This window comes from Hippopotamus amphibius, chromosome 15 (genome assembly GCF_030028045.1).
Source record: "Hippopotamus amphibius kiboko isolate mHipAmp2 chromosome 15, mHipAmp2.hap2, whole genome shotgun sequence".
NCBI classification, from domain to species: Eukaryota; Metazoa; Chordata; class Mammalia; order Artiodactyla; family Hippopotamidae; genus Hippopotamus; species Hippopotamus amphibius.
The window spans coordinates 65083910-65110728 of NC_080200.1; the positions used below are offsets into that span (position 1 = coordinate 65083910).

At 49.9% G+C, this 26819-nt stretch overlaps 1 protein-coding gene across 2 annotated transcripts in view; it reads left to right on the forward strand.

The window, feature by feature from the left end:
• The window catches only part of NSUN2 (NOP2/Sun RNA methyltransferase 2), a 30563-nt gene extending 19586 nt beyond the window's left edge, over positions 1 to 10977 (forward strand). Inside the window, exons 10-19 of one of the 2 annotated variants that reach the window (XM_057708531.1) lie at positions 1552 to 1625; positions 2224 to 2354; positions 2661 to 2757; positions 4530 to 4714; positions 5011 to 5103; positions 5831 to 5966; positions 6697 to 6777; positions 7092 to 7230; positions 8368 to 8407; positions 10026 to 10977. In XM_057708531.1, coding sequence (XP_057564514.1) covers positions 1552 to 1625; positions 2224 to 2354; positions 2661 to 2757; positions 4530 to 4714; positions 5011 to 5103; positions 5831 to 5966; positions 6697 to 6777; positions 7092 to 7230; positions 8368 to 8407; positions 10026 to 10308 — 1259 coding nt within the window. In that variant the 3' untranslated portion in view covers positions 10309 to 10977. The remainder of the gene's footprint in view (positions 1 to 1551; positions 1626 to 2223; positions 2355 to 2660; positions 2758 to 4529; positions 4715 to 5010; positions 5104 to 5830; positions 5967 to 6696; positions 6778 to 7091; positions 7231 to 8367; positions 8408 to 10025) is intronic. The other variant, XM_057708532.1, reaches the window with a different exon arrangement.
• The last annotated feature ends 15842 nt before the right edge of the window (positions 10978 to 26819 follow it).

Below are 26819 nucleotides of genomic sequence, written 5' to 3' on the forward strand. Positions count from 1 at the left end.
GTGTGTGAAGCAAGTTGAAATGCAGATATTGAAACAGGTGTGCATGTCCCAAGGCGGTGTCCAACACCGTCCAGGCTCCTGTTTCATTCTTCTCAGTGGCCGAGCAACCTGTGCTGTGTGGTCAGCCCTCTGACTGTTCGCACCTTTGGGGTCCTTTCTACCGGAACTTACTGTGTTGTGTTTATTCTGTTTTGCTCTACTTACATGAAGACTTGATTTCTGGACCATGTTTTCTGCGTGGTTATCAGCTCCACGTTTTTGGTGGTTTCTTATTTCAAAAGGCATGTGAAGAGAAGAAGGGCTGTGGGCAGTGGAATTTGACAGTGAATTTAACTCATAGTGTCTTACTCTAATTATCTTCTTGCTGGGCAGGTGGGTTTCCAGTCTGGCGTTGCTCTCACAGCCGTCTCTCCATACATGCTTGCTCCAGACCACACTGTAGGTGTCTCATCTCCGTCCTCGTCAGAGGTGTCATGTGTAGACGTCGCTTCATCCGACCACAGGCCGTTGTTGGGCCTTGTCCCCTGCAGTTGCTGGGGATTTTGACAGGAGGGGCTGCAGCCCCACTGGGAAGTCCTCAGACTCAGCCGGGGGAAGGGTGCCGATAAGCGTTCAGTCTACATGCGCTGGGCCAGCGTTAGTGGCTTCCGACCCGGATACTGGCAGAAAGTTACTGCCGAGCCCGGGCAGGGCTTGATGAGAAAACCAGTTTCCATGCGCTTGTGCTGTAAAGCCAGAATATTTGGGTGTGCTAGTGGAGGCCAGCATGATGTGTTTGTCAAAGGTTTCTTACTGGTAGACCTCCACCTTGGGGAGCCTGCTTCGTTTTCATGGTGCCTGCATTTTTCATAGCTTCCATGCAGCTTTGTTGGATTATCCTCTTCGTGAGACTGATCTGTCTGTGGTCTGTTGGAGGGTAGTTCATTTGAGGGGTTTTCTGTAATGGTGCCAGCTTACAGCTTTGTGTAGTAGTGCTACTGTAGACACTGTCTTTAAAATGGGACGTTGTCCTGATGGGTGGTTTTAGAAAACTAACTTGGATCTAAAGCTGAATGTTTAAAAGTTTCCACAGTTGACTTTAAGCGTTGCTTTTCGGTTATGGGGTGTTTGTCAGACATAAAGGTGTGATGACCAGATCATCTAAGGGTGTGTCTGGGAACCAGGAGCCGGCTGAGTGCGGGGGTCCAGCCCCGTGTGTGCACAAGGCCCCTCTGCTGTGGACTTCGTCTGGGACGCGGCGTCGACCCTGCGGCTCCTTGTTTCAGCAGCTTTACTGTGCTGTCATTTACGTGTGTAATGCTCACGTGTTTCACATGTGCAACTTAGTGATCTCTAGTGACCTTACTACAGTGTAGAGAAGAGCTCATTTACAGTCACTCCCTGTTCCCACCCGCACGCCAGGAGTCACTAATCTGCTCTCTGTCTGTGTGGATCTGCCCTCCCCGAACATTTCCTGTAAACAGCATCATACAATATGTAACTTTTTATAATTGGCTTTTTTCACTGGGTATAGTGTGAATTTTTGTTTTATTTTTTGTTTTGGATACACAGGTGCTTTGGAGCTTGCTGATGTGTCCTCTGAGTTGCCAGGACTGAAATGGATGCCTGGACTCACACAGTGGAAGGTAATCTTTCTGCAAGGACTCTGGCTCAAAAGAGCAGGTCAACTTGATAGGCTTGTTAGACTTATGGGAGTTCTAAAGCACCCATGCTTGGGTGCTGTGGGTAAATAGTGCATTTGGTTATACAGCTTAGAATCAATTTCAAAATTATGTTTAATGACAAATGGTATGATTATACATATATTTCTCTCAGGCAGTGGAGACGTTTTCCTGACTTTTTTCTGCAGTTAGAAGTCAGCTTTGTTTTTTCTCATCCCCATAAGTATAGCTTTGCTTTTCATCCTTTAATTGCCTGGAATTCCAGCTTTGTTTCCAATTTGAAACAATTCACTTTTCAGTTTTAAACCAGGAACAACCTGAGGCTTGTTTTAGAAAAGAAAAAAGAAAAAAGAAAAAAAAAAAAACCCACGTAAAATGAAAATGTTGCTTTATAGAATGATTGTCCTGTTTCATGGAATAAAAGATTGTGTCATTTTTATCTTTGCGAACAATCCTCACTTTGGAGAGAAATGAGAATCGCCATCGGTCAAGCTCGGGTGCTTCTACACCACCGCTCTGCCTTCTGGCTGGTAACCTAGAATCCCACCCTCTTGTTTGGCAGGTGATGACGAAAGATGGGCAGTGGTTCACAGTGTGGGAAGACGTTCCGCACAGCAGACACACCCAAATTCGGCCTACCATGTTCCCCCCGAAGGATCCCGAGAAGCTGCAGGCCATGCATCTGGAGCGGTGGTGAGTTTGCGGGGAAGGGGCCTCTGGCATTGCCTGCGTGTTTGGGCAGCACCCATGGCCGACCTCTCGGATGTGAGCTCAGCAGGGAAGGTTCTTGGGGCCTGTTAGCTGCTGGCATCGAGCACTCGTAAGTAACAGAAATAAATGGTTTGGACTTAAACGTCATACTGTGGACAGTATGTTACCTTTTTATAGATTACACATAGGCCATTCTGTCAGCGAGGGTTGTGTGAATATTTACAGCAAAAGATTGTATTTTGGATCAGCTAAAAGGGTAAATTGTTGTTTTCGGTTTTGTTTTTTCAGTCTTAGAATATTACCACATCATCAGAACACTGGAGGCTTCTTCGTGGCAGTGTTAGTGAAGAAGTCTTCCATGCCGTGGAATAAACGTCCCCCAAAGGTAGATGTCTTCCAGAGCCACGTAGAGCACAGTGTGGTCTTTCTGTGCAGCTGAGGCAGCAGCTGACAGGGTCAGTGGAGCGTTTCCGAGGGGTGGAGAGGAGTGGAACGGTTTTGTGTGTGACGCGGCACTTGCGGGCCGTCGCCATGGTGCTCGTGACGTGGGAGAAGGTTTCCCAGTGGCGGAGCGCGAGGCAGTGCTCTGCGACACACGCAACGCCAGCCACGTGGGTAACTTAAATTGTCTTAGAGCCACGTTTTAAAAAGGAAACAAACAAGTGAGATTAATGTTTTATTTATCGCAGTATATTTAAATGTGGTTTCCATGCAATCACAATAAGTTATTAATGAAATATTTTGCATGCTTTCATTCTGCAATTAAAAAACTGAATTTTACACTCCAAGATCCATCTTACTTTGCACTGGTCATGTTTGACATGGTCAGAGCACACATCCTGTATTCATTTGAAAACACGTGAGCTCACCCGGCGTGGTGCTGGTGGGGTCCCGTTGATGACTCAGACGCTCGGTCTTCAGGATGCCGTCCTCTGGTTGAAGTGACGATGCGTGTGGACACAGCTAGAACCGTAGCCAGGCAGAGCCCTGCTGACAGCCGCTGCTGGTGGTGGTGTGAGAGGCAGGATCAGGTCTTGAGCATTGCGATGGGACAGGCAAGGCCTCCTGCGCAGAGGGGCCTGGAGCCGGGCTCCGAGACGTGAGCAGCCTCCAGGAGCACGGCTGGGCAGGGAAAGGAGGCATACGTCGCAGGCCCTGTCAGGGGGCTTGGGGGTTCTTTTTTGCCTTTTTTTTTTAACAGTTAAATAGAGCACATTTTCTGGGAGGCCGTGTTGCATAGTGTTAGTAGTTTCAGAACCTCAGCAACTTGTCCCCTTAATAGCTTTGTGAACTTGAGGGACATGTTGAACGTTTCTGTGTTTGTGTCCTAATTTGTAAACTCACTTCGTAGGAGTTAGGAATTGTCACTTTTGCCAATCTTGTGACTTGTTAGCAAGGACATGTAGTTTTAAAGAATTTATTAAATTGAGGTGTAATTGGCATAGAACATTATGTTAGTTCAGGTGGATGGCATAGTGATTCTATTTGTATATACATAGTTACAGAATGTTTTTTGTCAAGGTGAGAACTTTTAAGATCTACTCTTAGCAACTTTGAAATACGCAACAGTGTTATTACCTGTAGTCGCTGTGCTGTGTGTTGTGTAATAGTTGTTTATATAAAGTCTTGTATAAAATATACATAAAAAATTAACATAAGTAAAACATTCTGCTCATTCTTAGAAGCCGTATTTATATTGTTGTCCCAGATCAGAACTTTGTTTGTTTTTCAGTGCGTAGTTCCTCAGTGCTTGGAGGCGCACCTTATCTTTCTTCCATTTATCCAGGGCCCTGGGAGAGCTCCGCTGTCCTCTGTGTCTGTCCGTGTGCTCTCGGCCCCGTGTCATATGTTCCGGGCAGGGTGTGACTCGTTGCGCGGAGCAGGTGCTCGACCGCGTTTCTGAGTGCAGACGAGCTGGCGTTGCTGGCCTCTGCTGAGAAGCAGGAAGTTACAACTAGAATCAGGGCCCATAAATTCTGCTTATGATAGCAGATCGATTTAAAACACTTGTTTTTAAAAAATTCTGTTGTCTCTTTTGTACAGGAAATGCTGTATGCTGTATTCATTGGGATGGGTTTTGCGATCTTGGAGTTCTTTCCCTGTATCAGGGCAGAGGAGGTGCAGTCTGAACGTAAATGAGCTTATTGCCTGTTTCAGCTGCAGGGTGCGTCTGCAGAGCCGCGGGGACCTGTGCAGCCCAGCCTCACAGACCCCACGGGAGGGAGCGCTTCCCACCCCTCGGAGCTGGAGCGTCAGCCGGCCACTGGAATTGGCGACACAGAAACAATTGAAAGAACTGAGAATTTAGAGAACAATGGAAATAAGAAAGATGGTGTGTGTGGGTAAGAAATGTTCGTGTCTGGATCCTCACGTTCCAGTAGATGAAACAGGACCCCAGCGCTGTCGGGGGGTGGTTTTGCAGGCATGAGAAGGTGCTCGCTCTGTGGGACGCGTCCAGGGCTGGTGAATCCGCAGGGTGGGTGCCGCCGGCTGTCCTCTGGAGGGAAGAGCCCCGCTTCCCTGCAGGGCCCAGGCTGCACGGGACTGGGGTGAGGGGTGGGCCGGAGGAGGCGAGTGCTGTTGGGATTTAACATTGTACCTCAGATGACAGGTTATCTCATCCCCATTCCCTTCTCAGTCCTCCTCCATCTAAGAAAATGAAGTTATTTGGATTTAAAGAAGATCCGTTTGTATTTATTCCTGAAGACGACCCATTACTTCCACCTATCCAGTAAGGATTAATTCAGCCTTTTAAATTCTTCATTTACACTTACGGAAGGGTTAAATGCACACGTGGTCACGTTTAACTGAAGTTTTCCATTTGGCTCCTGTTAGAGCTGGGTGAAACTAGGGGGGGCGGTGTTTACTGAACCCTGCAGCCCTGCCTAAGGTGAGCAGCGCTCAGGGAACGTGAGCCGCCCGAGGGTTTGGGTGGTAGTGAGGCGGAAGACTGGGCTGTGACCAGGGCTCCCCGCCTTGTTCCTGGTTAGGGAGTGGAGGGTGGTGCCTCTGGGTGGGGTTCCCAGGTGGGACAGAGGGCAGAGGTGCTCAGGATAAGTCTCGGGTTCATCTCTTCCTTGTTTGTTAAATTTAGTATCTGCGAGCCAGAGTGGTCACTTATATTGTCTTGTAGGTAAGTGGGCCTTTGCCTGTGTTTGTAAAAATCCTCCTAAAACGTCTGTGAAGCAGGTCGGTGTCCTCCGGTGTGTTGTTGGAGCGGCCGTTGTGAGGAGAGGTTGTTGCACCTGTTCCTGCAGGTCGCAGATCTGGTTGTGCTCAAGTGCAGCTCCCGGGGTTCAGGTGAAGTGGGGTGAAGGTGGGCGTCCGCGGCAGAGCACCAGCGCCCCCACACCGCATCACGTTTGCCACGTTAGAGCCGTCGGGGGAGAGCAGGGTGCTGAGCGGCGGTCGTCACACGTTGAACGGAACTCTTGTGAACAGCGCTGTCTTCTCTACAGGAAATTTTACGCTTTGGATCCTTCCTTCCCAAAGATGAACTTGTTAACGCGAACCGCAGAGGGGAAGAAGCGGCAGCTCTACATGGTGTCCAAGGAGCTGAGAAACGTGCTGCTGAACAACAGCGAGAGGATGAAGGTACGGCCGTGCAGCCCCAGGCCCAGCGCGGGGCCCACAGCCCCGGGTTCCTGCGTCCTGGGCGGCGGGGGCCCGAGCTGCCCGGGGGTCTCTGCTGCTGGCAGGCGCAGGCTGCACGGCCGTGTCCTTCCCGCCCTGCTGTGCTTGCCCTGTCTGTGTCATCTGCCTGCTGCTCCCGGGGGCACTGAGTTTATTTGTCCTTTCCATTTTCCTTAGAATTTTTCCACTTTCCACTTTCCACTTTTAGGGCCCAGTTTTCATCTGCTTTACTGTTTTCCAAACTCATTTTCCTCTTACCTGTTTGTGTAACGCAGCTCATCTCCATGTGGTCTGGAGGCCCCCGAGGTCACGGTGTTCTCAGGACGGTGCTGGGACATTAGGTGCCGTCTTTACTGTCCTCTCTTGGGTGTTTCCAGGTGACAGTGTCCTTGCTCCTGGCGGCCCGTGGATTGCGTGCGGACGTAATCTTGTGTTCTCAGAGTTTCCTGGTTGTAATGTGTATCGTGGTCATTTAGTCAGTATAAGACGTGTCAGCCAAAGCCGTGTGAGGGCATCAGTGGCACCGAGAGCACGTCTGCTTCAGTCAGATGACTTGAAGTATTTTCCACCTCTTCCTTCCTTCTTTTCAGCAGCTACAAATAGCTCCGTCTGCTCGTGGGAGGAGGGAGATCCGTTGGTTATCCTCCTGAGTTTCACTTACGTGTGTTCCATCTGATATTTCCCGTCACAGGTTATCAACACTGGGATTAAAGTCTGGTGTCGAAATAACAGTGGTGAAGAGTTTGACTGTGCTTTCCGCTTGGCCCAGGAGGTGAGGGCAGCCGGCAGGGCAGCGCGAGCTGCGTGGGCGCGGACGGGTGTTTCTGAGCCGGCCGGCGGGTCAGGACCGCTGAGAGCTGGGCTGCTTCCACCCGTGGGGGCTCTCTCACAGTCACAGAGCTTTCCTGGGGCGGTGGCGGGGGTGGGGGGCGTCCTTGCTCACGTGTGTCACCGGTGTCCCGCCTGCCAGGGGCCGCAGTGAGGGGAGGGCTGGCCAGACCCTGCGGACAGCGGCCGCTCACCCCACACTGGGTGGGCGGAGACTGTCACCATGCGTAACGGCAGACTCTCTCTTTGTGCCCACAGGGAATATATACATTATATCCGTTTATTAATTCAAGAATTGTCACTGTATCAATGGAAGACGTTAAAATTCTGTTAACCCAGGAAAATCCATTTTTTAGAAAACTCAGCAGTGAGGCACACAGCCAGGCCAAGGACATGGGTAAGCAGTTTGCCTGGTGTAGAGGCAGAACTTGTCCGCAGACACTCAGTGAAGGTGTGGGTGTTCCTGCCTGGTGGAGCTTTCTCACGTTGAGGTTTCAGTACGTTGACACTGTTCTTAGTGCCTGTGTCGATTTTCGGAAGGATTTCTAGAGACGTACCTGATAGTCCCCACACGCTGAGGGTCAAGGGCATCACTGGGCTTGCACTCCTTCCCCGAGCCAGCCCCCCATGGTCGTCTGTGCAGGTGTCGGGGACCCGAGCCGCCCCTTGTCCTGCAGGCAGCCAGCGGGGGCCCTGCGTGGAGGCAGAGGGCGGGTCCCGGTTCTCGACCAGCACAGGCTGTCGGGCTGGTTTGTCATCTAGACCAGCCCCCTGTGGTCGAATGTGCATCCTTGCCCGAGGTTCCCACCGCTCTGCGGTCGCAGTCACATCCTTTTCTGTTCCGTAAGCTTCCCCTCCCCCTCAGGTCATGCTAGTGACGTTTCCACCTAAGAACAGAAGTAACTCCACCAAGGATTCTAATTTTGTTTTTCTTTTCATTCTTGTTTACTGTTTTATAACTTATTCTATGTTTCTGGCTCAATTTGAGGAAGATGGCACAGATCAGTTATGAAGTCATGTGGTCCCGTGTCTTTTTCTGAGGCTGAAGCCCAAGGGCTCGCAGCCTGCCGTGGTCTTCCCAGGCAGAGCCGCGCTTGAAGTGTAGGGATTACTTTAAAGGAGAAGGGAACTGGTTTTCTTTCTTTTCTTTTACTCCTACATGTAGATGATTGCAGTATCATTTTTGATAGTTTTTGTGTGTTGTTCCATGCTGTTTCTGGGAGATGGAGCAATTGTTGACTTAAATCTTGAATTTTGAGAATTAAGCAGTAGCTAACCCCCACCTCCCTGCACCTGAGAGAGACGTCTGCGTGTTTAAGTCCCTGAGGTCTGACTCGAGCCTCTTCCACGCTGTCTCCACGGCCACATGTGGTGCCTGGCTTGCTGGTGGTGTCGTGGGTTTAGAGAGAAAGGCCTCTCTTCTCCATCGAGACCCAAGACCAAGAGTCTAGATTACTGTTCTCTGGGCACGTGAACGTGTGCACCAGAGGCGTCCCTGCCAGGAGAGCTCCACCGACGTGTGTTTCTCTTGCAGCCAAGGGTAGCGTCGTCCTGAAGTATGAGCCGGACCCCACGTAAGTGAGATGCTCCTGCAGCCGGAGCCTCCGTGTTCTCATTGGTGGGGCGATGGTGGGTGGTCTTAGAGTTAGAAGCCTTTTGTGATGTTCCCCTCAGTACCGTGGAAACTTTACACCTGGAGTATTCTCGTGTATCACCGTGAAGATCCTCTTCATAAAACATTCCGCTCAAGGCAAATGTGTTTTTATTTAGAAGATAGAATGCAGGGTTCTGTTCTCTGTGCCTTAGAAATCTCATTCTTATTTCTTTGGTTCAGCCAGTGTGTGTGGGTTCCCTGTTAGGTGTCAGGCATTGTTGCTCTGGGGCGCGGCCGGCGAGGGGCCGGGCGCCTGCAGCTGCACCGACAGCCAGTCTGGGACCACTGCTCTGCGACGCCCCTCACAGGCTGAGCAGGTCCCGTGTGGGCAGCACGTGTCAGAAACGGGACAGAGGACTTGGGTGCCGGGCCCAGCGCCCCCCAGTGGGGGGTGGCAGAGTCAGCGCTTGCCCCCCCAGACTGGTTTACATTTAGCACCATGTCCAGGGAGCAGGGTCTGGGCTGGAGGGGGCTTTGGGCAGCGTCTCTGGAGGCCGGGACTTGACCTGAGGCCGAGTAGTGAGGAGGAGGCTGAGGCGCCTAAGCCTTGAGGCGGGAGCCAGCTGGGTGGCCGCCTGCGTGGGGTGTGCGCGGGGGCAGGGCCCGGCCCGCTCCATCCGTGGGGAAGAGCCTGTGGGGGCGGCGGAAGAGTAAAGTGGCAGCTGAGCTTTAAGATAACGGTACTTAGGTGGCTCACGTAGAACCCTGTAGCTATCTTAAGATGTGAATCCACTTTTCTACACACGCTAGGCTCTGCTAGCTGAAGTACACACGGTGAAAAGACAGCTTCAGGAATTAATTAGATTTTTTAAAGGAGAAGAAAATGGGAGTGTGGGAATTTTCTTATATTTTCCTCTCATCATTTTTTAGCAACTGTTGTCCTAGAAAAATGGAAAGGTCCGATGCGTTTCCATCTCTTTTTCTTAGTGGTTTCTCTCTTCCTGGTTCAGGCCTTTCTCTTGTCTTTTTCTGTTTGTTTTTTTTGTTTGTTTGTTTGTTTTATATATAATTGAAACTTTTGTGTCACTGATGCCTGGCATCAGGTAGGCTTGGGACATATGTTTACTTAAATGAGGCCTTTAGGGGCCTAAAAACTAGACCAGACTCACATTCGAAAGAAGCTAAATAACAGTAAGCGTGGTACACGCTGACACGCCTAGTGCTGGATGAGGGGCACGAGCGATTCCGGGGGTGACCGCCCTCCCCGTTAGGAAAGGGGGGTTGGTGCCGCCTGGGAGCAGGTGGGCACGTCTGTGAGGTGGGAGGGCGCAGGTTGGGGAGGCTGAAATCTGTAGATCTGGGGCTTACTCCGTTGTGAGTTTTTAGGAGGAGAAGCTGGCCCACCTGAGAGCATCGATGCTGTTCAGGACGGGAAGGAGGAAGCTGGCGCTCCTTTGAGGGAAGCCTCCATAGGCTTGCAGGCTGAAATGCCTGTCCAGTGGCTTGGGGGTGTCTTTGGGAGCAGCTGTATGTGAGGACCTCCTAAGATGCACTTAGGAGGATGTTTTAACACTTAAGCGAAGCCATTCTGTTTGCAGGAGACCAGACACGCTCCAGTGCCCCATTGTGTTGTGCGGATGGCGAGGCAAGGCCTCAATTCGAACTTTTGTGCCGAAGAATGAACGGCTTCACTATCTCAGGATGATGGGGCTGGAGGTGTTGGCGGAAAAGAAGAAAGAGGGGACTGTCCTGACGCACGCACGTGCAGCCAGCCCCGGGGCGCCAGAGGGTGAGGCGGCCCCTGAGCGAGGGGGAGGGCAGCCAGGTGGCCTGGATGCCCCTGCAGGCAGGGACCCCTCGGGGGCTGGCCCACCCCAGTGAGCCCGCAGCGGCCTCCCCCTCAGTGTCGCCGCACAGGCCCAGCCCCAGCCCAGGACCGCGTCTGAGCTGTGAGGCACACGTGGTGAAGACTGGGAACCGACAGGACGATAGGTCTGTGGATAATCCCAGGACTCCTTCCACGTGGAGCTTGTGGGAGGTATTTTTTTAGCTTGTTAGAAATTGCTTACTTACTTTGTTTCTTTGGCAGAGTTGGGTCCAGTGTGCCTGTTGCCGGTAATAGACTTTCATTGTTAAAGTCTTATTCTACCAAGAAGTATAACGGCCCTGGAAGAAGCTTTCAGGTCCCTTTTCTTATGCCTGTATTGGTCTTAAGGCCCAGTACTTCTTTAAAGTATTATTTATAGAGAGAATCTATAACTACTTATGGGTCGTTGGAAAACTGTACTATCAGCTTTAATAATTGTATTAAGTTGCACATTCGTGTGACATCAGTACACAGTGGGGCTAATATCTGAGGTCTCAGATGACGTCTGTGCCTTTGTAATAAAGGGGAAAATGAACTTTCTCGTAGCAAGAGCTGTATCGTGCATTGTGATACTAGTCATGGGGGTTTTATGTGCTTTTATTGGAGTGCTCTGCAATTTTAATTTTTAAATGGGGTTTGGGATCCTTGGAGAATTTAAATAAAGAGTTATTAATGAAAACGGGTACGTGTGTGACTCTGGTGTTTACTCCGCTTTATGAGGCAGGAGGAACAGACTTCTTTTTGGGTAAACGGAAATGTTAGGATTAAAGCCTTCTTACCTGGTGGAAGGAATTTTAAGGTGAAGGCAGCTCTTGAATAAAGTCAGAGTTGGGTGTGAACGTGCTTGAAGACTTTCTTGTGAGTTTACCTTTTATCCTCCAGAGGGCGGTGTTGATGCTGCCGCTACCGTGAGCCCAGTTTGGGTGGTAAAAGGTCACCTAGCACTTCGGGAACCCTCTCCAGTGCTGGACGGGCAGGAGCTGCGTGACCATCTCGGTGAGTCTCTTACCAGGTCCCTGCTGTGTGCCAGGCGGGTTCCGGGTGCTGGTGACACCAGCTGATCACGACAGTCGAAACTGCAGAAAAGATGAGGATGGTGTGGTCCCCACCACCTGGCTCTCACAGTGAATGCAGGCTTAATACCCCTGTGTATTTCCCACGTTTTTATATTATTTCAAAGTAAATCGTAGCTAACATTTCAAAAGATAAGGAGCTTTTTTTTAAAAAAATAACCTCGATAACGTCACACCAAAAACAGTAACAATTCCTTAATATCAAATAGCTTCCATGAAAATTCTGTGCACCGAAAACTGTAAGACATGGATGAAAGCAATTGAAGACAAATAAATGGAAAGATACTCCATGCTCATAGATTAGAAGAATTAATATTGTTAAAATGTCCATACTGCCCAAAGTGATCTTACAGATTTGAGGCAAGCCTTATAAAAATTCCAGTGGTGTTTTTCACAGAAATAGAAAAAAGAATCCCCAAATTTCTGTCAAACCACAGAAGACCCTGAATAGCTAAACCAATCTTGAGTAAAAGGATAAAGCTGTGGGCATCATATTCCTGATTTCAAGCTCTATTAAAAAGCTCTAGCAAAACAGTGTGCTACTGGTATTAAACCAGGCATGTAGATCAGAATAGAAAGCCCAGGAATAAACTCATGCATATGGAGTCAGTTTTTGAGAAAGGAACCAAGAATATACAATGAGAAAAGGATAGTCTCTTCAATAATAGTGTTTGGAAAACAGGATTGCCACATGGAAAAGAATGAAACTGGACCTACTATGTTACACATATACAAAAGTTAATTCAAAATGGGTTAAAGACTTAAATGTAAAACTGAAATCATGAAATTTATAGAGGAAAACATAAGGGTTGAGCTCCCTGATGTGGGTCTTGACGATGATTCTTTTGGATATGACAACAAAAGCAAAAATAAACAGGTGGAACTACAGAGGAAACCAACAGAACGAAAAGGTAGTCTGGGATGGGAGAAAATGTTTGCAAACCACATGTCTGATATGGAGTTAATACTAAAAATACACAGGGGATCCATGCAACTGAATTGAAAAAAGTCCAGTTAAGAAAAGGGCAAAGAACTTAAGTAGGCATTTTCCCAAAGAAGACAAATGGCCACAGATATGGGAAAATGCTCAACATCACCAGTGATCAGGGACATGCAAATCAAAACCACAATGAGATGTCACCTCACAATTTGTTAGGATGACTGTTATCCAAAACAAATGCTGGTGAGGACATGGGGAAAAGAGAACCCTTGTACGCTGATGGTGGCAATGGAAAAAGAGTCTGGAGGTTCTTCAAGAAATTAAAAATAGATCTACCAGATGATTCAGCAGTCTTCTGGGTATTTATCCAAAGGGGATGAAACTTACCTCCAAGAGATATCTGCACCCCCATGTTAATCATAACATTATTTACAGTAGCCAAGGTATGGAAACAGGTAAACCTACGTGTTCATCAGCAGGTGAATGGATGAAGAAAATGTGGCGCCTGTATATAAACAGGATATTGTTCAGCTGTAAAAAGGAAGGAAATCCTGTCATTGTGACGACATGGGTGGACCTCGAGGGCATTGCACTAAGAAATAAGCCAGGCAGAGAGAAACAAATACGACATGGTGTCATTTATGTGTGGGATCTAAAAAAGAAACATTGAACTCAGAAAAAAGGAGTAGGAAAGCAGTTGCTGGGAGATGGGGAAGAGAGAAAGACCAAGAAACCCAGCAAATAGCTTACTTAATGTTCACATCTGCTTATTAATCTCAATTTGTTTTTTTAATTGGTTTGGACAAATAGGCCACACGTTTTGTTTGGTTGATTTGTCTCCTGAGTCTCTGATTTTGAAATACTTTCCAGCTCAATAGTGTGAAGAGTCCCTGTTTACCCTTCACCTAAATTCCTGTGTTGTGTGTGTGTGACTTAATTTTTTTCTGAACCATTTGAGTTAGTTGCAGACATGTCTTGTTATCCCTTACTACTTCAGCACGTCTTTGCTAAAAACAAAGGCACCAGGAAAATATCGAGAGGCTCGTCATGTGAGTTTGTCACTTCCTAGTTTTTACTTAACTAAAACTGCCTCCACATTTCTTCACTTAGAAACTTAATAAGTATTTTGCAGAGAGATAGCTTCAAGACTGTGTACGTCTTTGTTATCAAACTTTGACTACCAGCTTTAGCATCTCTTGGTAATTTTTCCTGAACGCGTTTTTACCATGAAAGCTGCAAAACGGTACTTTGCAATTTTATCACTCCTCTATATTATTAGTTTGCATTCTAAGTTAAACACTTTTCCCTCCCCTGTATTCTCTATTCATTTATTATTATTTTTTAATCAATTAATTTATTGGCTGCGCTGGGTCTTTGTTGCTGTGCTCAGGCTTTCTCTAGTTGTGGCAGTTGGGGGCTACTCCTCATTGTGGTTCTTGGGCTTCTCATTGTGGTGGCTTCTCGTTGCGGAGCACGGGCTCTAGGCAAGCAGGCTTCAGTAGTTGCAGCACGTGGGCTCAGTAGTTGTGGCTCATGGGCTCCAGAGTGCAGGCTCAGTAGTTGTGGTGCACAGGCCCAGTTGCTCTGCGACATGTGGGATCTTCCCAGACCAGGGATCAAACCCATGTCCCCTACATTGGCAGGTGGATTCCCAACCACTGTGCCCCCCCGGGACGTCTCTCTAATCATTTATATCATAAGGACTCAAGGGTCCCTATTTTATTCACTAAGGTATATGTTACTGTCATTGTCCCAGGATTGGCTGATGGGAGCTGCTTCCAGGTGGTTCTGAGGTCCTTCCACTTGTCCCCATCATGCTACCTTCTGGCACGGCAATGCTCCAGGCCTGGAGTCACCCTGGGTCCTGGGATCCTTTCAGTGGAGTGGTAGTTAGAATCCAAGGTCTGGTATTAGGTCTGCCCACTGCTACAGGGGTGCTGTTTCTTACAGACTCTCTCAGCAGAGAGAGCTAGGAAATCAATGTGTGTGTGCCCACACCCTACATTTCTACATCTGTGCGTGTCACCTACACATTGTGTAAAACCACGTCACACCAATACCTCTGATTTCAGCCCAGCACCGGGTTCTACTGTAGTCCCCTTCCGTATTTATCCTCCCTTCTCCCCCATGTAAGCAACGTAGCCCTGATTTTCCTCCCTTTATTTGTTCAACATGGAAGGTGCGAATCCCCTCTTCCACTGCAGTTGAAAGCCTCGGACCCGGGCCCCTCCCATCCCCACTGGCTGTGCTGGAGCGAGCTTCCCCAGCCGAAGGGAAGGGGAAGCTCTCAGTTCTGGTGAAGTTTCTCCTCCAGAGCTTCTTTAACATGCAGGTCTCTGGCCCTGTTATTGGATGTTCTATTTATTATGGGAAGAGTGGACTCTAAACCCCGCATGGTCTGACGCGTGGCCAGCTTAGGATCTATCGGTTCATGTAACCTTAGCTCGTCTAACCACGCGATACTATAAAGGCAAATGGGAACCCTTGTGTAATCCTCGCAGTGAGGGTGCCTAGCATTTGTTCAGTTGAGGTACTCTGCAAGCACTTTGTGCAGTTATATTCTATGTGGGCGTGGTTAGATTGTCAGGACCAGATTCACACCCAGGTCTGTCCACACTGCATCATAGTTACCGCGGGCTCGTTTGGCCAATAAAACAGCCTTGAGTGTCTAGCCGATCTTCTCTCAATGTGACATAAAACAAACCAAGGCCAAGGTAACAACAGTCATCTAACAGGACAGTGCCCGGCCTTTGCCAACGATACTTAAGTGATTTACTTGTATTGATTGACTCATGTGGGTCAGGTGTGACCAGGAGAAACCACATAAAAATTTGAACAGGGGAAAATGCAACGGGAAGAATTGCTACCGTACTGGGGAGGGGGTAATGAGGGACTGGCTGGTGAAAAAGTAAAGAGAATGGTGACGGGTACGGGGGCGACAGAAGGGGCAGCTAGCGCGGCACTGGGGCACCTCAGGAAGAGCCCGCCACGCCTCACGCCGGGAGGTGTCGGGGGGGGGATGTGCCCACTGCTCGCTGCGCGGTGGGGACGTTTCTGTGGCTCTGCACTGGGGGAACTTGCTGGAAATCTGCCCTCTGGGGTGCTGGGGAGGGCTGCTGGCCGCTGGGTGCCGTCACTGGGTAGCCGCACACAGTGGGGCATCTGGGGAGCCAGGGCACCCCCTGCTTCCTGCAGTGTCCTTCCAGCGCCCTCTACTGGCAGAACTGGCAAAGCCGTGTCAAGCCCAGACCCGTTTTGTCCGAGAGGGCAATGGTGGATGGATTTGGAGCCGTGAGACAGTAGATTCATAAATGACGTGTGACTCACTCCATACGGCAACCTAATGGCAGGGAGCGTATTGTTACCCCTTCTCACAGATAGGGAAATTGAAGCAAAAATAAGTAACTACCAGACATCACACAGAGTAAGTGACAAAGCCGGGATTCCAATTTTTTTTTCCTTTAAAACATAGTAGTTTATTTTTTATCACATTATGAGCAACCTGAAGGTAGGCTGTTGTGATAAATATTGGAACTTTAGTTACTGAAACATAATGAGAATAATTCAAATTTAAATGTAAATGATTTCCCCTTGTTTACTAATTAGGAATACAATTGCTATGTAACATTTATTATTATTATTATTATTTACATAACAAAGGCTTCATTCCCTTTGGAACCTCCCGCTCCTTCCCTGAGTTACAGAATTCCAGTTTTTAACAAAGTCTTGGCCAGCAGGAAGGGAACCAGCAGTTCAATTGTGAGTAGGGGCCTCTATCACATGACACCTCCCTTTTTAAGAGATAGTTGCATTGCAAAGCTGCTTTTTAGTGATCACATTTTCATGATTTTAGCAGCTTTTCAAAATTGCCAGGAAAGAGTGAACCTTCAGAGGGACAAATGTGATATCTGAGTGTATGTTTTCTTACTTCTTTCGAAATTAAGACTATTTAAAACCTCTAAGCTTTTTTGTCAAACGTAAACTTATGAGTGTTTCTCGAAGCAGAGGATAATTAGGAGAGTTTGTCTGGTTTGAGACATGGATCGAATCCAGGCATCTAATTTCACTGCCCCCCAAACCCTAGTAAAACTACAGTATCCGTATTTTAACAAACAAAAACAGAGAGGCGAGTGCCGAGGCAACACAATTTCAGAAGCTGGAAAGCAGGCAGACAGGTGGTAATAAGAGAACCAAGAGGGAGCAGCCCTAAGCCAGTGGTGAGCACAGCCTTCGGGAAGCAGTCCGCCCTGCCGCCATCCACGTGCGGCCCTCCCCTCCGCTCCCCGAATGTTTGGGGCAGCCAGTCTCCCGGAGGGAGGTTATTGGAAGACACTTCTCTGGAACCTGTCCAGCTCCAGAGAAAAGATCTAAAGCTAGTGGCCTCAGGGTTTCCCAGAGCTGGTGCCCTGGAGTCACCCTCAGGTGGTGCATCTCCCCAGCAGTGCCGTCGATACGCCCTGGAACCCTCGTGTAGTCAAGCGCAGACAACCAAGGATCCCCAGACATACGGAAACAGCCTCTGGCGTTGAACATAGGGATCAAAGCAGACAGGACAAAGCAGCTAGGAAGAAGCACAGACCCTAACGGGGAGAAGAAAGCTTCTTAAAAAAAATCCCTCTTATTAAAAAATAAGCTAGGCAATGACGAGACCGTTTAAAAACCAAAAATAAAAATTGACAAGAGTGTTCTTAAGATGAACACTTACACTGAAGGTTTCTCTCCAACTGTAATCAACATTTTGGTGAGGGGTTTCTGCTCTGAAAAGAGGGCTTTGCAGGAGAAAAGACAGATCTGGCTGAAGAAGGATTTCCCACCCGGACACAGACACGCACGTATTTGCCTAGAGGGTATCTCTGAAGGAGACCCACGCGTCCAGAAATAGCGGTTGCTTGGTTGCAGGTGAAACAACCTGGGAGATAAATCTTTCACTTTAAAGCCTCTGTTTCCTTTGAACTTTGGAATACCACCTTAGAGAAGATGGATAAAATAAATTTCCTAAAACAGAATGGCGTGTATACATAACTTTGTACACATACATAACCAGCAGGTCCACTTCCTACACTTGCAAATGAGCAAAATGACATGTCTGCAACATACATTGTTTATGATAACAGAAAACTGGAAAGACCTGTGGTGTCCGTGGCCAGGGCACTGGTGAAATTAATGATGCCTAACCACAGAGCAACACTCCTGCCATCAGAAATGCAGGAGGAAACCAAGAGTCCTCTCCGAGTGGACTGGGAGAATCACGCAGCTGGTTGTGACCCACGTGTGAGGTGCTGTCCAACAGGAAGCTCATCAGAAACTCACACCCAGGGTTTGTACCAGGGCTGCTCATGTGGGCACCCTCTGCCTGGTGTATTCAAAATCCCAGCCTTCCACAAGGAGAGCAGGTGTTCAGGACATTGTTTGCATAAACAATTGAGGCACAGAAACCCTCCCAGGCAGTTAAGGTGTGAGCAACACTCCTGAAACCCAAGTTTGCAGAGGCCAGGCTTGCACGCAGGCCTTTCTGAGGACAGGGGTCTCAGCCCTGCTGTACTAGCTCTTCCCTGCACACCTCCGCCCTGGCTTGCTCACTTTGATGGTGTGAGGGCCGTCTTGAAGGAGCAAGGAGCTGAGGGCCCTGGGGCAGCAGCGCACGTGTCTCTGAATCCTGCCAACAGCTGTGCTGGTGGACCTGGAAGCGGGTCCTTTTGTAGTTGAGTCTTGAGATGACTACAGCCTCTTGAGACACCTTGGTGCTGGAGACCCAGAAAAGACCCAGATTCCTGATCCACAGAAACCATGAGACAATAAATGCTTCAAGCCACTAAATCCTGGGGTGATATGTTATGCAGCCATAGATAACTGATACAGTCACCTACTGACTGACTGACCGACTGTGTGATCCTGGGCAAGTTTTTTAACATCTCTGGGCCTCCATTTCCTCATCTGTGAAATGGGCGTAATGAGGCCACCCACCTGATAGGACTGAAGTTGTGACAGTGTGGGACATACTGAGGACGGCACTTGACAGCAAGTGTTTCAAGGTGGAGGCTGATTTTTTTAGGCTGCTAGGACAAGGCGTTCACTGCTAAGCCCCTGTTTCTTTTTTTTTTAAAGAACTCTTATTGAGATATAATTGACATACAGTAAACTGCATATATTTAAAGTGTATAATTTGATATTTTTTTTATTAGTAATGTATATATGGCAATCCCAATCTCCCAATTCATTCCACCCCAATCCCCCCAGCCCCCCACCTTCCCCCCTTGGTGTCCATATGTTTGTTCTCTACACCTATGTCTCTATTTCTGCCTTGCAAACCAGTTGATCTGTACCGTTTTTCTATATTCCGCATATATACGTTAATATATGATATTTGTTTTTCTCTTTCTGGCTCACTTCACTCTGTATGACAATCTCTAGGTCCGTCCATGTCTCTACAGATGTCCTAATTTCATTCCTTTTTATGACTGAGTAATATTCCATTGTATATATGTGCCACATCTTCAGTATCCATTTATCTGTTGAATGGATGTTTAGGTTGCTTCCATGTCCTGTAAGCCCTTGTTTCTTTTTGCTCTTGGTTAAAACCTTTTGATCAAGTAGACAGAGACCAGCTGGGTGAAGTGCATGCACCTTAATTGTGGTCTTACAGGTTCTGCTGCTACCAAGGTACTCAGTCCCAGGAGTGACTCAGGCAGGCGGACACGGAGGCAAATCCCAGGAACCACATAGTTCACGTGCTCCCGCTCTCATTTCTTTGCATGGGCTCGGGGAGGGGGTTCTTCACGTCAGGGGTAGCAGCTTGGGAACTTGTCGTGGTAGGGACAACTGCATGATTGACCCCAGTCTTTGATTTCAAGCACTGGTTTCCATCAGCAGCTCCTTCCATCCTCAAAGTCAAACTTTAGTATTGAAGATTGTTTTAAAGTAGTGAATGAAAAACTCCTAAAACCTGGAAAACATCAGCCTTGCATTAAAAGTATCTAAGCACCTGGGAAATTATGCAAATCCGTGTTCTAATTGAATTATTTAAGATTGTTGTTGGTGTCAGGAGAACGATTACACTTTTTTAAAATAAAAATAAACATCTGTGGTTTGTTTGTCCAGGTGGATTTTGGTTGTGACAGATAGCATTTCCCAGTAACAAAACATCTAAAAATTGGAGCCAGTTTTTAAACAATGACAAGTACAGACAGTCCAAGGCGTCCGGAGTGAGCACTAACGGGATACAACCAGCACCGGCGCTCAGATGTGCCTTTCCATAACTGACCACCTTTCGTTATGACATCGGACCGTTTGCATGGCCCAGTCTCTGGAGAGGCAGAGACGTAAAGTACCCGTAAATATAGACGTGGGCAGGGCTCTGCTTCCCAGTGCTGTCAGCAAATCCAGTCTGGTGGGCGCGGGAGGGTCGAGGTGTGCTGAGGGCCTGTCCTGCTTGGGAGGGAGGTGACGGTTTCGAATGACTCTGAGGCTGATTCAGCCATGCAGGTTCTCGTCAGCTTCCCTGGGAAACAGCGCCCGGGCTGGAGATGGGCAGGAAGCCTGGATCAGAATCGGAGGCCCAGGGAAGGAAGCAGGGCTGGGCTGTCTGCCCGCGCAGGCGCGTCCCTACACCACTGACACGTGTTTGTCAACATGGTAGAGAAACAAAAATAGGAACTGACTTCCCACCCACTAGAGGAAAAAGGTAACAACATTTTGTTTTGACTTTTTATTTTATATTGGAATGCAGTTGATTAAGAATTAATCAAAACCTGTTAGTTTCAGGTGTTACAACAAAGTGATTCAGTTATACATATACATGTATCTCTTCTTCTTCAAATTCTTTTCCCAATTTGGTTGTTGCAGTTCGGAGGGAAGTGAGACTGGCTTTCTGGTCACCTGTGTGTGTGGGGGGGTGGGGCGGGGGGGTGTCTCTGCTTTGCCCAGCTGGTCAGAGGCCTGAGGGAAGGGGCTCGATAAGCCCTCACACCGCCCCCCCTCCGCCCGCCCCTGGGACACCAGCCTGTTGTGCAACTCAAGGAGCTGGACCTGGACCAGGTGGTGCTGGGGAAGCGTCTACCTGGCCGACGACCCCCACATGATGCCCCAGTTCATCTTCTAGGCCAACACCTGCTGAGTGCTCGTGTCTTGTTCCCACGAGGAGACATGCTGCCCGTGGCATCATTGCCTGGAACGTTTCAGGGGAGGAAGCTCTCAGAGGGCTCTGCCCCGGGGACAGAGCCGGGGTTTCTCTCCTGCCTCACAAGGGCGGCATGTGGAGGCGGGGAGAGACTCCTTGCGGAGTCTTGTGTATGGTTTACAACGTGTATCTATTCAGCATTATGAATATGAATTTTATATTTGGAACAAGACGCTAAGAACATTAAAAAATCGTTAAAGGCAGAAAATTAAGCTCCTCTGGACCTTGGCAGGTGGAGCTACGTAGAAGACCCTCTTCCCAGCCTGGGCCTCCCGCCCCCCCCAATGCCCCGGCACCGCACACACCCCTCCCCCACACACCCCTCCCCCACAGGCACAGTATCAAAATCTCCAGGAGGGGGAGTGAGGGGAGAGAGGCCAAGTTTCAGCCACAGGGATTCTATAATAAAAGCTCCCCCTGGAGCTGCAGGACCAGGAGGCTGGGTGGGTCTCAGACGTCCCTGAGCCCTGGCTGCCCACCCTGCACAGGCAAACGCGCTAACCCGTCTCCCGTCCCCGCGTGGCTGTGGCTTCCTGGGCTTGCACAGCTGCTAGACTGCCTCTCCCTCTTTGCCATCCGGAAGGGGCAGAAGGGGGAGCGTACACGGAGGGCAAACGCTTCCATGTTTCTGTGAAACGTGCTGCCTGCGGGGGTTCCTACCTGTAACTGACACGCGAAGACCTGCTGCCTCGCACCTCCAGTCGGCGCATCTGTGCAGCTGAAACCGGTGCATCAACCCCCCGTCTCGGGGAACAAACGATGCACTGGCCCCGGGAGCTGCAGAGGCTGCCCACCCTGCACAGACAAACGCGCCACCCGTCGCCCGTCCCTGCGTGGCTGTGACTTCCTGGGCTTGCACAGCTGCCAGGCTCTCAGCCGAGGGGACCGCAGGGGGCGGTTCCCAGTGGCCCGTGGATGGGCTGGGTTAGAGGAGAGACTCCTGCGCCCAGATGCCTCCGGCCCTGGGGAGAGAGGGATGTGCCAGGAGGGTGCCTCCCCCTCTGCCTGGGGAGGGGAGGGTGGGTGCATTCCGAGGCTGCTTCGGTGATGGACCAGGGTGAGTATCCCGTGCCTGGCATCCTCAGGGCTGGGGGGGATGGCCCAGCCCAGTCTAGGAGGGCACGCGGGTGTGCTTTCCGTGACTCCCTGTACGGGGCTACCTCCCGCAGAGGAGGGCCAGCCACAGGCTACAGGGCACCCCGATGTCCGTGAATAACAAAGATCAGGCCAGTGGTTGATGCTGGCCTCTGAACAACAACCCGCCCCCCCACCCCCGTCCCCGCCAGCCTCCCGTCCCATTTTCACCTTTGCTGGTGGGAGCAGAGCCTGGGAGAGTCACTAAAGGCCTGATCTCCCCGACCTGCTCCGAGAGCGCAGCTCCCGGTGGGGTGGCTCTGCCCTCCCTTCACTGGAGTTGGGGTGCTGTGCGCACCCCCGACCCCTGGGGCCCCAGGAGTTACAGTGGAGCAAGGGCCACAGGGATCTATGTGCAACCCTGATGGTTCGCATTGCTCTTTGACTTAGAGGCATTAGGAAGTGAGTCATTCATCACCCGTGGAGTGGGTGATGAATGACTCCCTTTTATAGACAAGGAAGAAAAGCAAATCAGCCGCTTCCAACCCCCGTCGGGGGGCTTCTCTTAGGTGACCGCTGGGCACCACTGAGCAGCGGGAATTAATCCTCTGCGTCCAAAGGAGCTTTCACAGCCACTCTCCCTCCATTCCCGCCCTCTGGTCAGACACTAGGGTGTCTTCCCCCAGGATCTCCCTGAGGGCAGTGTGTGGATGGGCAGAGTGGTCCCCCTTCTGAGCTCCTCAGGCCTGTTCCGTATGTCATTTTCCGGGCAAAGCCACAGCCAGGGTGGGAGTTCCTAAGAATGCGTTTTTCTGTCCCCCAGAAAAAGGATTTGCAGGAGGAGCATTTCTCTCTTTTCCCCCTGGAGTTCTACCTGTATCTCAAAATTCCTGCCAAAGCCCCCGATCTAAGGCATCACATGATTTAAATATCAATTGAATTTCAACCAGAAACAAGGTGAATTTTATAAATGGAAGCCATGCTGCAGTTCTTCTCCTGGTTCCCCAGAGAGACCGGGCCTGGAGGTGGGTGGGGCTGGGCAGAACCTGGGGGAGGCCGAGGGGGGGTTCCCTGCGGCTGCTGTTCACAGAGCCACGTGGCCAGCTGCTGATGGCACTGCAGGTGGTGACGGTCACCCCGTGGGTCTCAGTCCCCTCACTACTGAAACAAGGGGGCCAGACCTGTTGACCTTTTATCTCCCTCCAGCTTAGAAGGTCGGTGATTCTATGGGTGGACATTAGGCCATGTAACTGCAATAGACTTACATTTAATACATGCGTGTGTGTGTGTGTGTGTGTGTGTGTGTGGTGGTGGGGGTGGGGCATTTAAAGTTCAACTGAATTTTACAATCTTGGGGTGGGGAAGACTTTCAAAAATATGACCCCAAACCCATAAACATGAAAGAAAAGACTCATAAATTCAACTACACAAAAATCCCCTGTATGGAAAAAAGAACCTGCAAAATAGTCAAGACAAAGGATAAATTGAAAGTCATGTCAAATCAAAGGGCTAATTTCTTTAATAGAGTGCCTCCAAATCAAGAGGAAAAAGATCAGCAAGCAGAGAAACAAGCAAAATCTATAGATACGAACGGCCAGTAAACATGTGGAACATGCTCAGTCTTATCAAAGGATGCAAATCTCAGCAATGGGATAGTTCATCTTTCCCCTGCAACCCTCCTGGTACATTGCTGACAGGGTGCACGTTGATTAAGACCCTCTGGATGGCAGTTGGACAATCCCTGTGAAATGTAAAATTCCTACACCCTTTGACTTGGGAATTATCCTCCCAGGAACTTATCCAACCAATATTTTGGTTACGTGGGAAAAGGATGTGTATTCAGGTTAATTACCATGGCATGGTCAGAGCAAAACACTGGGAACCAGCTGCTAATAGGGGATCAATGAAATAGATTGTCGTGTGTCCACAGAGGAATAAGACGTGCTCAAGGAATAAGGCAGCTCTGTATTTACTGCTGTGCAGAAAAGCAGGGTGCAGAGTGGCCCTCAGGGCCTGTCAGCATCTGCAGGTTTCACATGGCTGTCTCTGGAGGATGCCCACGGAATCTGTCACTGCGCTCGTCTGCAGAAACGAGACCGGGTACCTGTGGGGATAGGAATCAGAGGGGAATGCACTGTATACTTTAAAATTTTGTTCTGTGTATATATTTTATTTGTTAAAAATAAATAGAACACAAAAATAATACAGCTGCGTTGGACTGAATGTTTATGTCCTCCCAGAATTTACATGTTGAAACCCATATCCCTATTGTGATGGTGTTTGGAGGTGGCGCCTCTGGGAGGGGATCAGGTCGTGAGGATGGAGCCTCCAGGATGGGATTAGTGTCCTAATAAGAAGAGACACAGGAGCTGCTTCCTCTCTGCTCTCTGCACCTGAGGACTCAGCAGGAAGGCAGCCGCCTGCAAGCCAGGAAGAGAGTCCTCACGAGAACCCGACCACACAGGCCCCTGATCTTGGGCTTCCAGACCCCAGAGCTGTAAGCAATAAGTGTCTGTTGTAGCCACCCGAGTGACCAGGAGTTAACTGATGACAGAGACCACTTGGTGCGACTAGTGATGCATGGTGCCCTGTTGGAGGTGGACCAAGCTTTTGTCCCCCTGCTGGGGCAGACCACTCCTTCTCCAGCTGAGCCTCGGGTAAGGAGATGGTGTGGGCTAAGGAAACACGTCCTCAAACTCTGGGATAACCTCCCAGGTGTTTTGATGCCCATGTGGGAACTGAGTCTCCTCGCCTCCCCTGCGCTCAGGCTGGGTACCTGCTTGCGACCTCACAGTGGGTGGAAAGCAGGGGGCGCTGTCAGGCCGGTTCCTTTTGGAGGGACTGTGAATGTATCTGGCAAATTCACCTGGTTTGTGTGTTCCCCCCTGCCCCCTCCCCCATGCGCCTCTCCAACGTCCCAGCCCAGGATGGGCTGCCTGGACCACTCAGGCCTCAGACTTGCCTGTGGCTGGCACAGCCAAGCTGCAGGTGGCCCCGCTCACTGAGGCTGCAGGCTGGCACCAGACAGCCCAGAAGTGACTCAAAGTGTGTCTGGAAGCCACGGAAGAGTCATCAGGACCCCTGAGCTGGGGGCCCATCCTCCCTGCTGACCCTCTGCCACAGCCAACAAATAAATAAATAAGTAAATAAATAAATAAATAAATAAATAAATTACCAAAAATTGGGCAATAGCCCACGGCGCAGCCGTGGTGTAACCTTTGGGGTCATTTTTTTCTACTCGACAGTTGACACTTGCAGTTTATCAAGTTAATAGCTGGCATCTCCGCGTGCGGCTCTAATCAAGGCACAAGCACGTGCATTCCTGGCGCAGAGAGAACGCCGGCAGGTGAGTTGAACGATGCTTCCACGTTTCTAGGCTCGAAGCATCTCTTCTCAGCGGGGTCCTCCCGCTTCCCCTTCTTCCCAGTTCACAGCCTGGGTGCCTCAGGGGGCAGAGGGGACCTGTGTTTGCTGCCCGTGGTCACCTGGACGAGGTGGGCACCCAGTCACACCCAGTGAAGCCAGGGCGCGGGTCCAGCCCTGCTGTGACCTCCGCTCCCCCATCTGAAATGCGTGGGACCACGACCACACGGTGTCGACTGGAGGATCACTCGTGACGTGTGTGACCGTGTGACTCAGGCAGCCAGCAGGGCCCCTCGCCAGCTTCGGGGGAGCGCAGAGGTGGCACGGTTCCTGCAGCTTCTCAGCGGGTCCGCCTCCTGCACCTCCCTGTGTGCAGTCAGCATCCTGAGTCTCCACTTCCTTCTCTGAAATCTTGGGGGGCAGAGGTCCTGCTGCCAGAGGCCATTCTTTCTTGTCCCAAGTCATCACTGGGTGCGGTGGGCGATGGGGAGCAGTAAGTGGCCAGCTGCGGAAGAGCAGGGTGGGGTCACCAGCCTTGAGAATAAGAATACAGGACGCCGAGTCCAATCGGAAGACCAGATAAACCGCATGCATACAGGCCGACCTCGGAGATACTGTGGGTTTGGTTCCAGACCCCCGCGATAAGGTGAACATGGCAGCAAAGGGAGTCACACGAGTGTTTTGGTTTCCCAGTGCGTAAAAATTTATATGTATATTAGACTGCAGTCTATGGTGTGCAATAGCAGTTATGTCTAAAACATGTACATGCCTTAATTAAATAAGAATGCTGTTGGAAAAATGGTGCCCATAGACTCGCTCAACACAGGGTTACAAACCTTCAATTTGTAAAAAATGCAGTATCTGAGAAGTGCAATAAAATGAGGTACGACTGTATTTTTAAGCATAAGTATGTCCCAGGCAGTATTTGCAATATAGTTACACTAAAAAGTTATTTGCCATGTCTCTGAAATTCAAAGTTGACTCCCATCTCTATTTTACCCAGTAACCTCAGTCCAGAGACCAGCAAAGGCAGAAAGGGGGACAGGGCCATGGCGTGGGGGGGCAGGGAGGGAGGGAGGGAAGGCTTTGAGGTGCTTTGAGGGGATGCCCCAGGGGTAGGAGTGAGGGACAGATGATCAAAGGACAGTGTGATCTGCAGAGCTGCAACGAAGGAGGAGCAGGAGGGAATGGGGCCATCTGGGGACAGAGGCAGGAGGAAGCAGTCTGGAGTGAGGGTCTTAGAGATAAAAGAAGACCCACCACGTGAGGAAGCAGAGGCTGTTTGCTCAGAGGCGGCTGAGGCATTTCAGCAGAGGTGAGTAGTGGGAGAGCTTCCTGGTGGAGCAAAGGGACAGCTCTGGTGACCCTGATGGAGGCTGTGGGCCTGGGAGCTGGAGGCAGGTAACCTATATGATTGGTTAGAGGAGCGCATCTGGCTTTCCCTGGCTGCCCCTAAGTAGGAAGGTGCAAAAAAAAAAAAAAAAGTAGGGAAGCCATCAGTTACTAATCCAGCGCTGTCCACGTGAGGCTCTTACGGGGATTACTGTTTTGCTCCCTGGGCTGTCAGTAGATACTGCAGCGGCGTCCTGGGCTGGTCACTGCAGGCTGCGGGCGAGAGTTCTATTTTTATAAGTCCTGTGTGTTTCTTCCACCCCCTTCAAGGTTCAGTCCTCCTGGATTGGTTTGAGTCCTGCATTTTCAGTATCGCAATTCAGCAGTCCAAATCCCGAATGGATCTTTCTTCTTTAAAAGATCTCCAGTGTGGAATATGCCGTAACTTCCCATAAAGACCTTCTCCTCCCCTCCCCTCCGTTCCACCGCATACCCTTATGTGCTCATCACAGTGATGTGTGCTCAGGACGGCTGGTGACCTCTGCCCCGGGGGCGTAACTGCTCAGG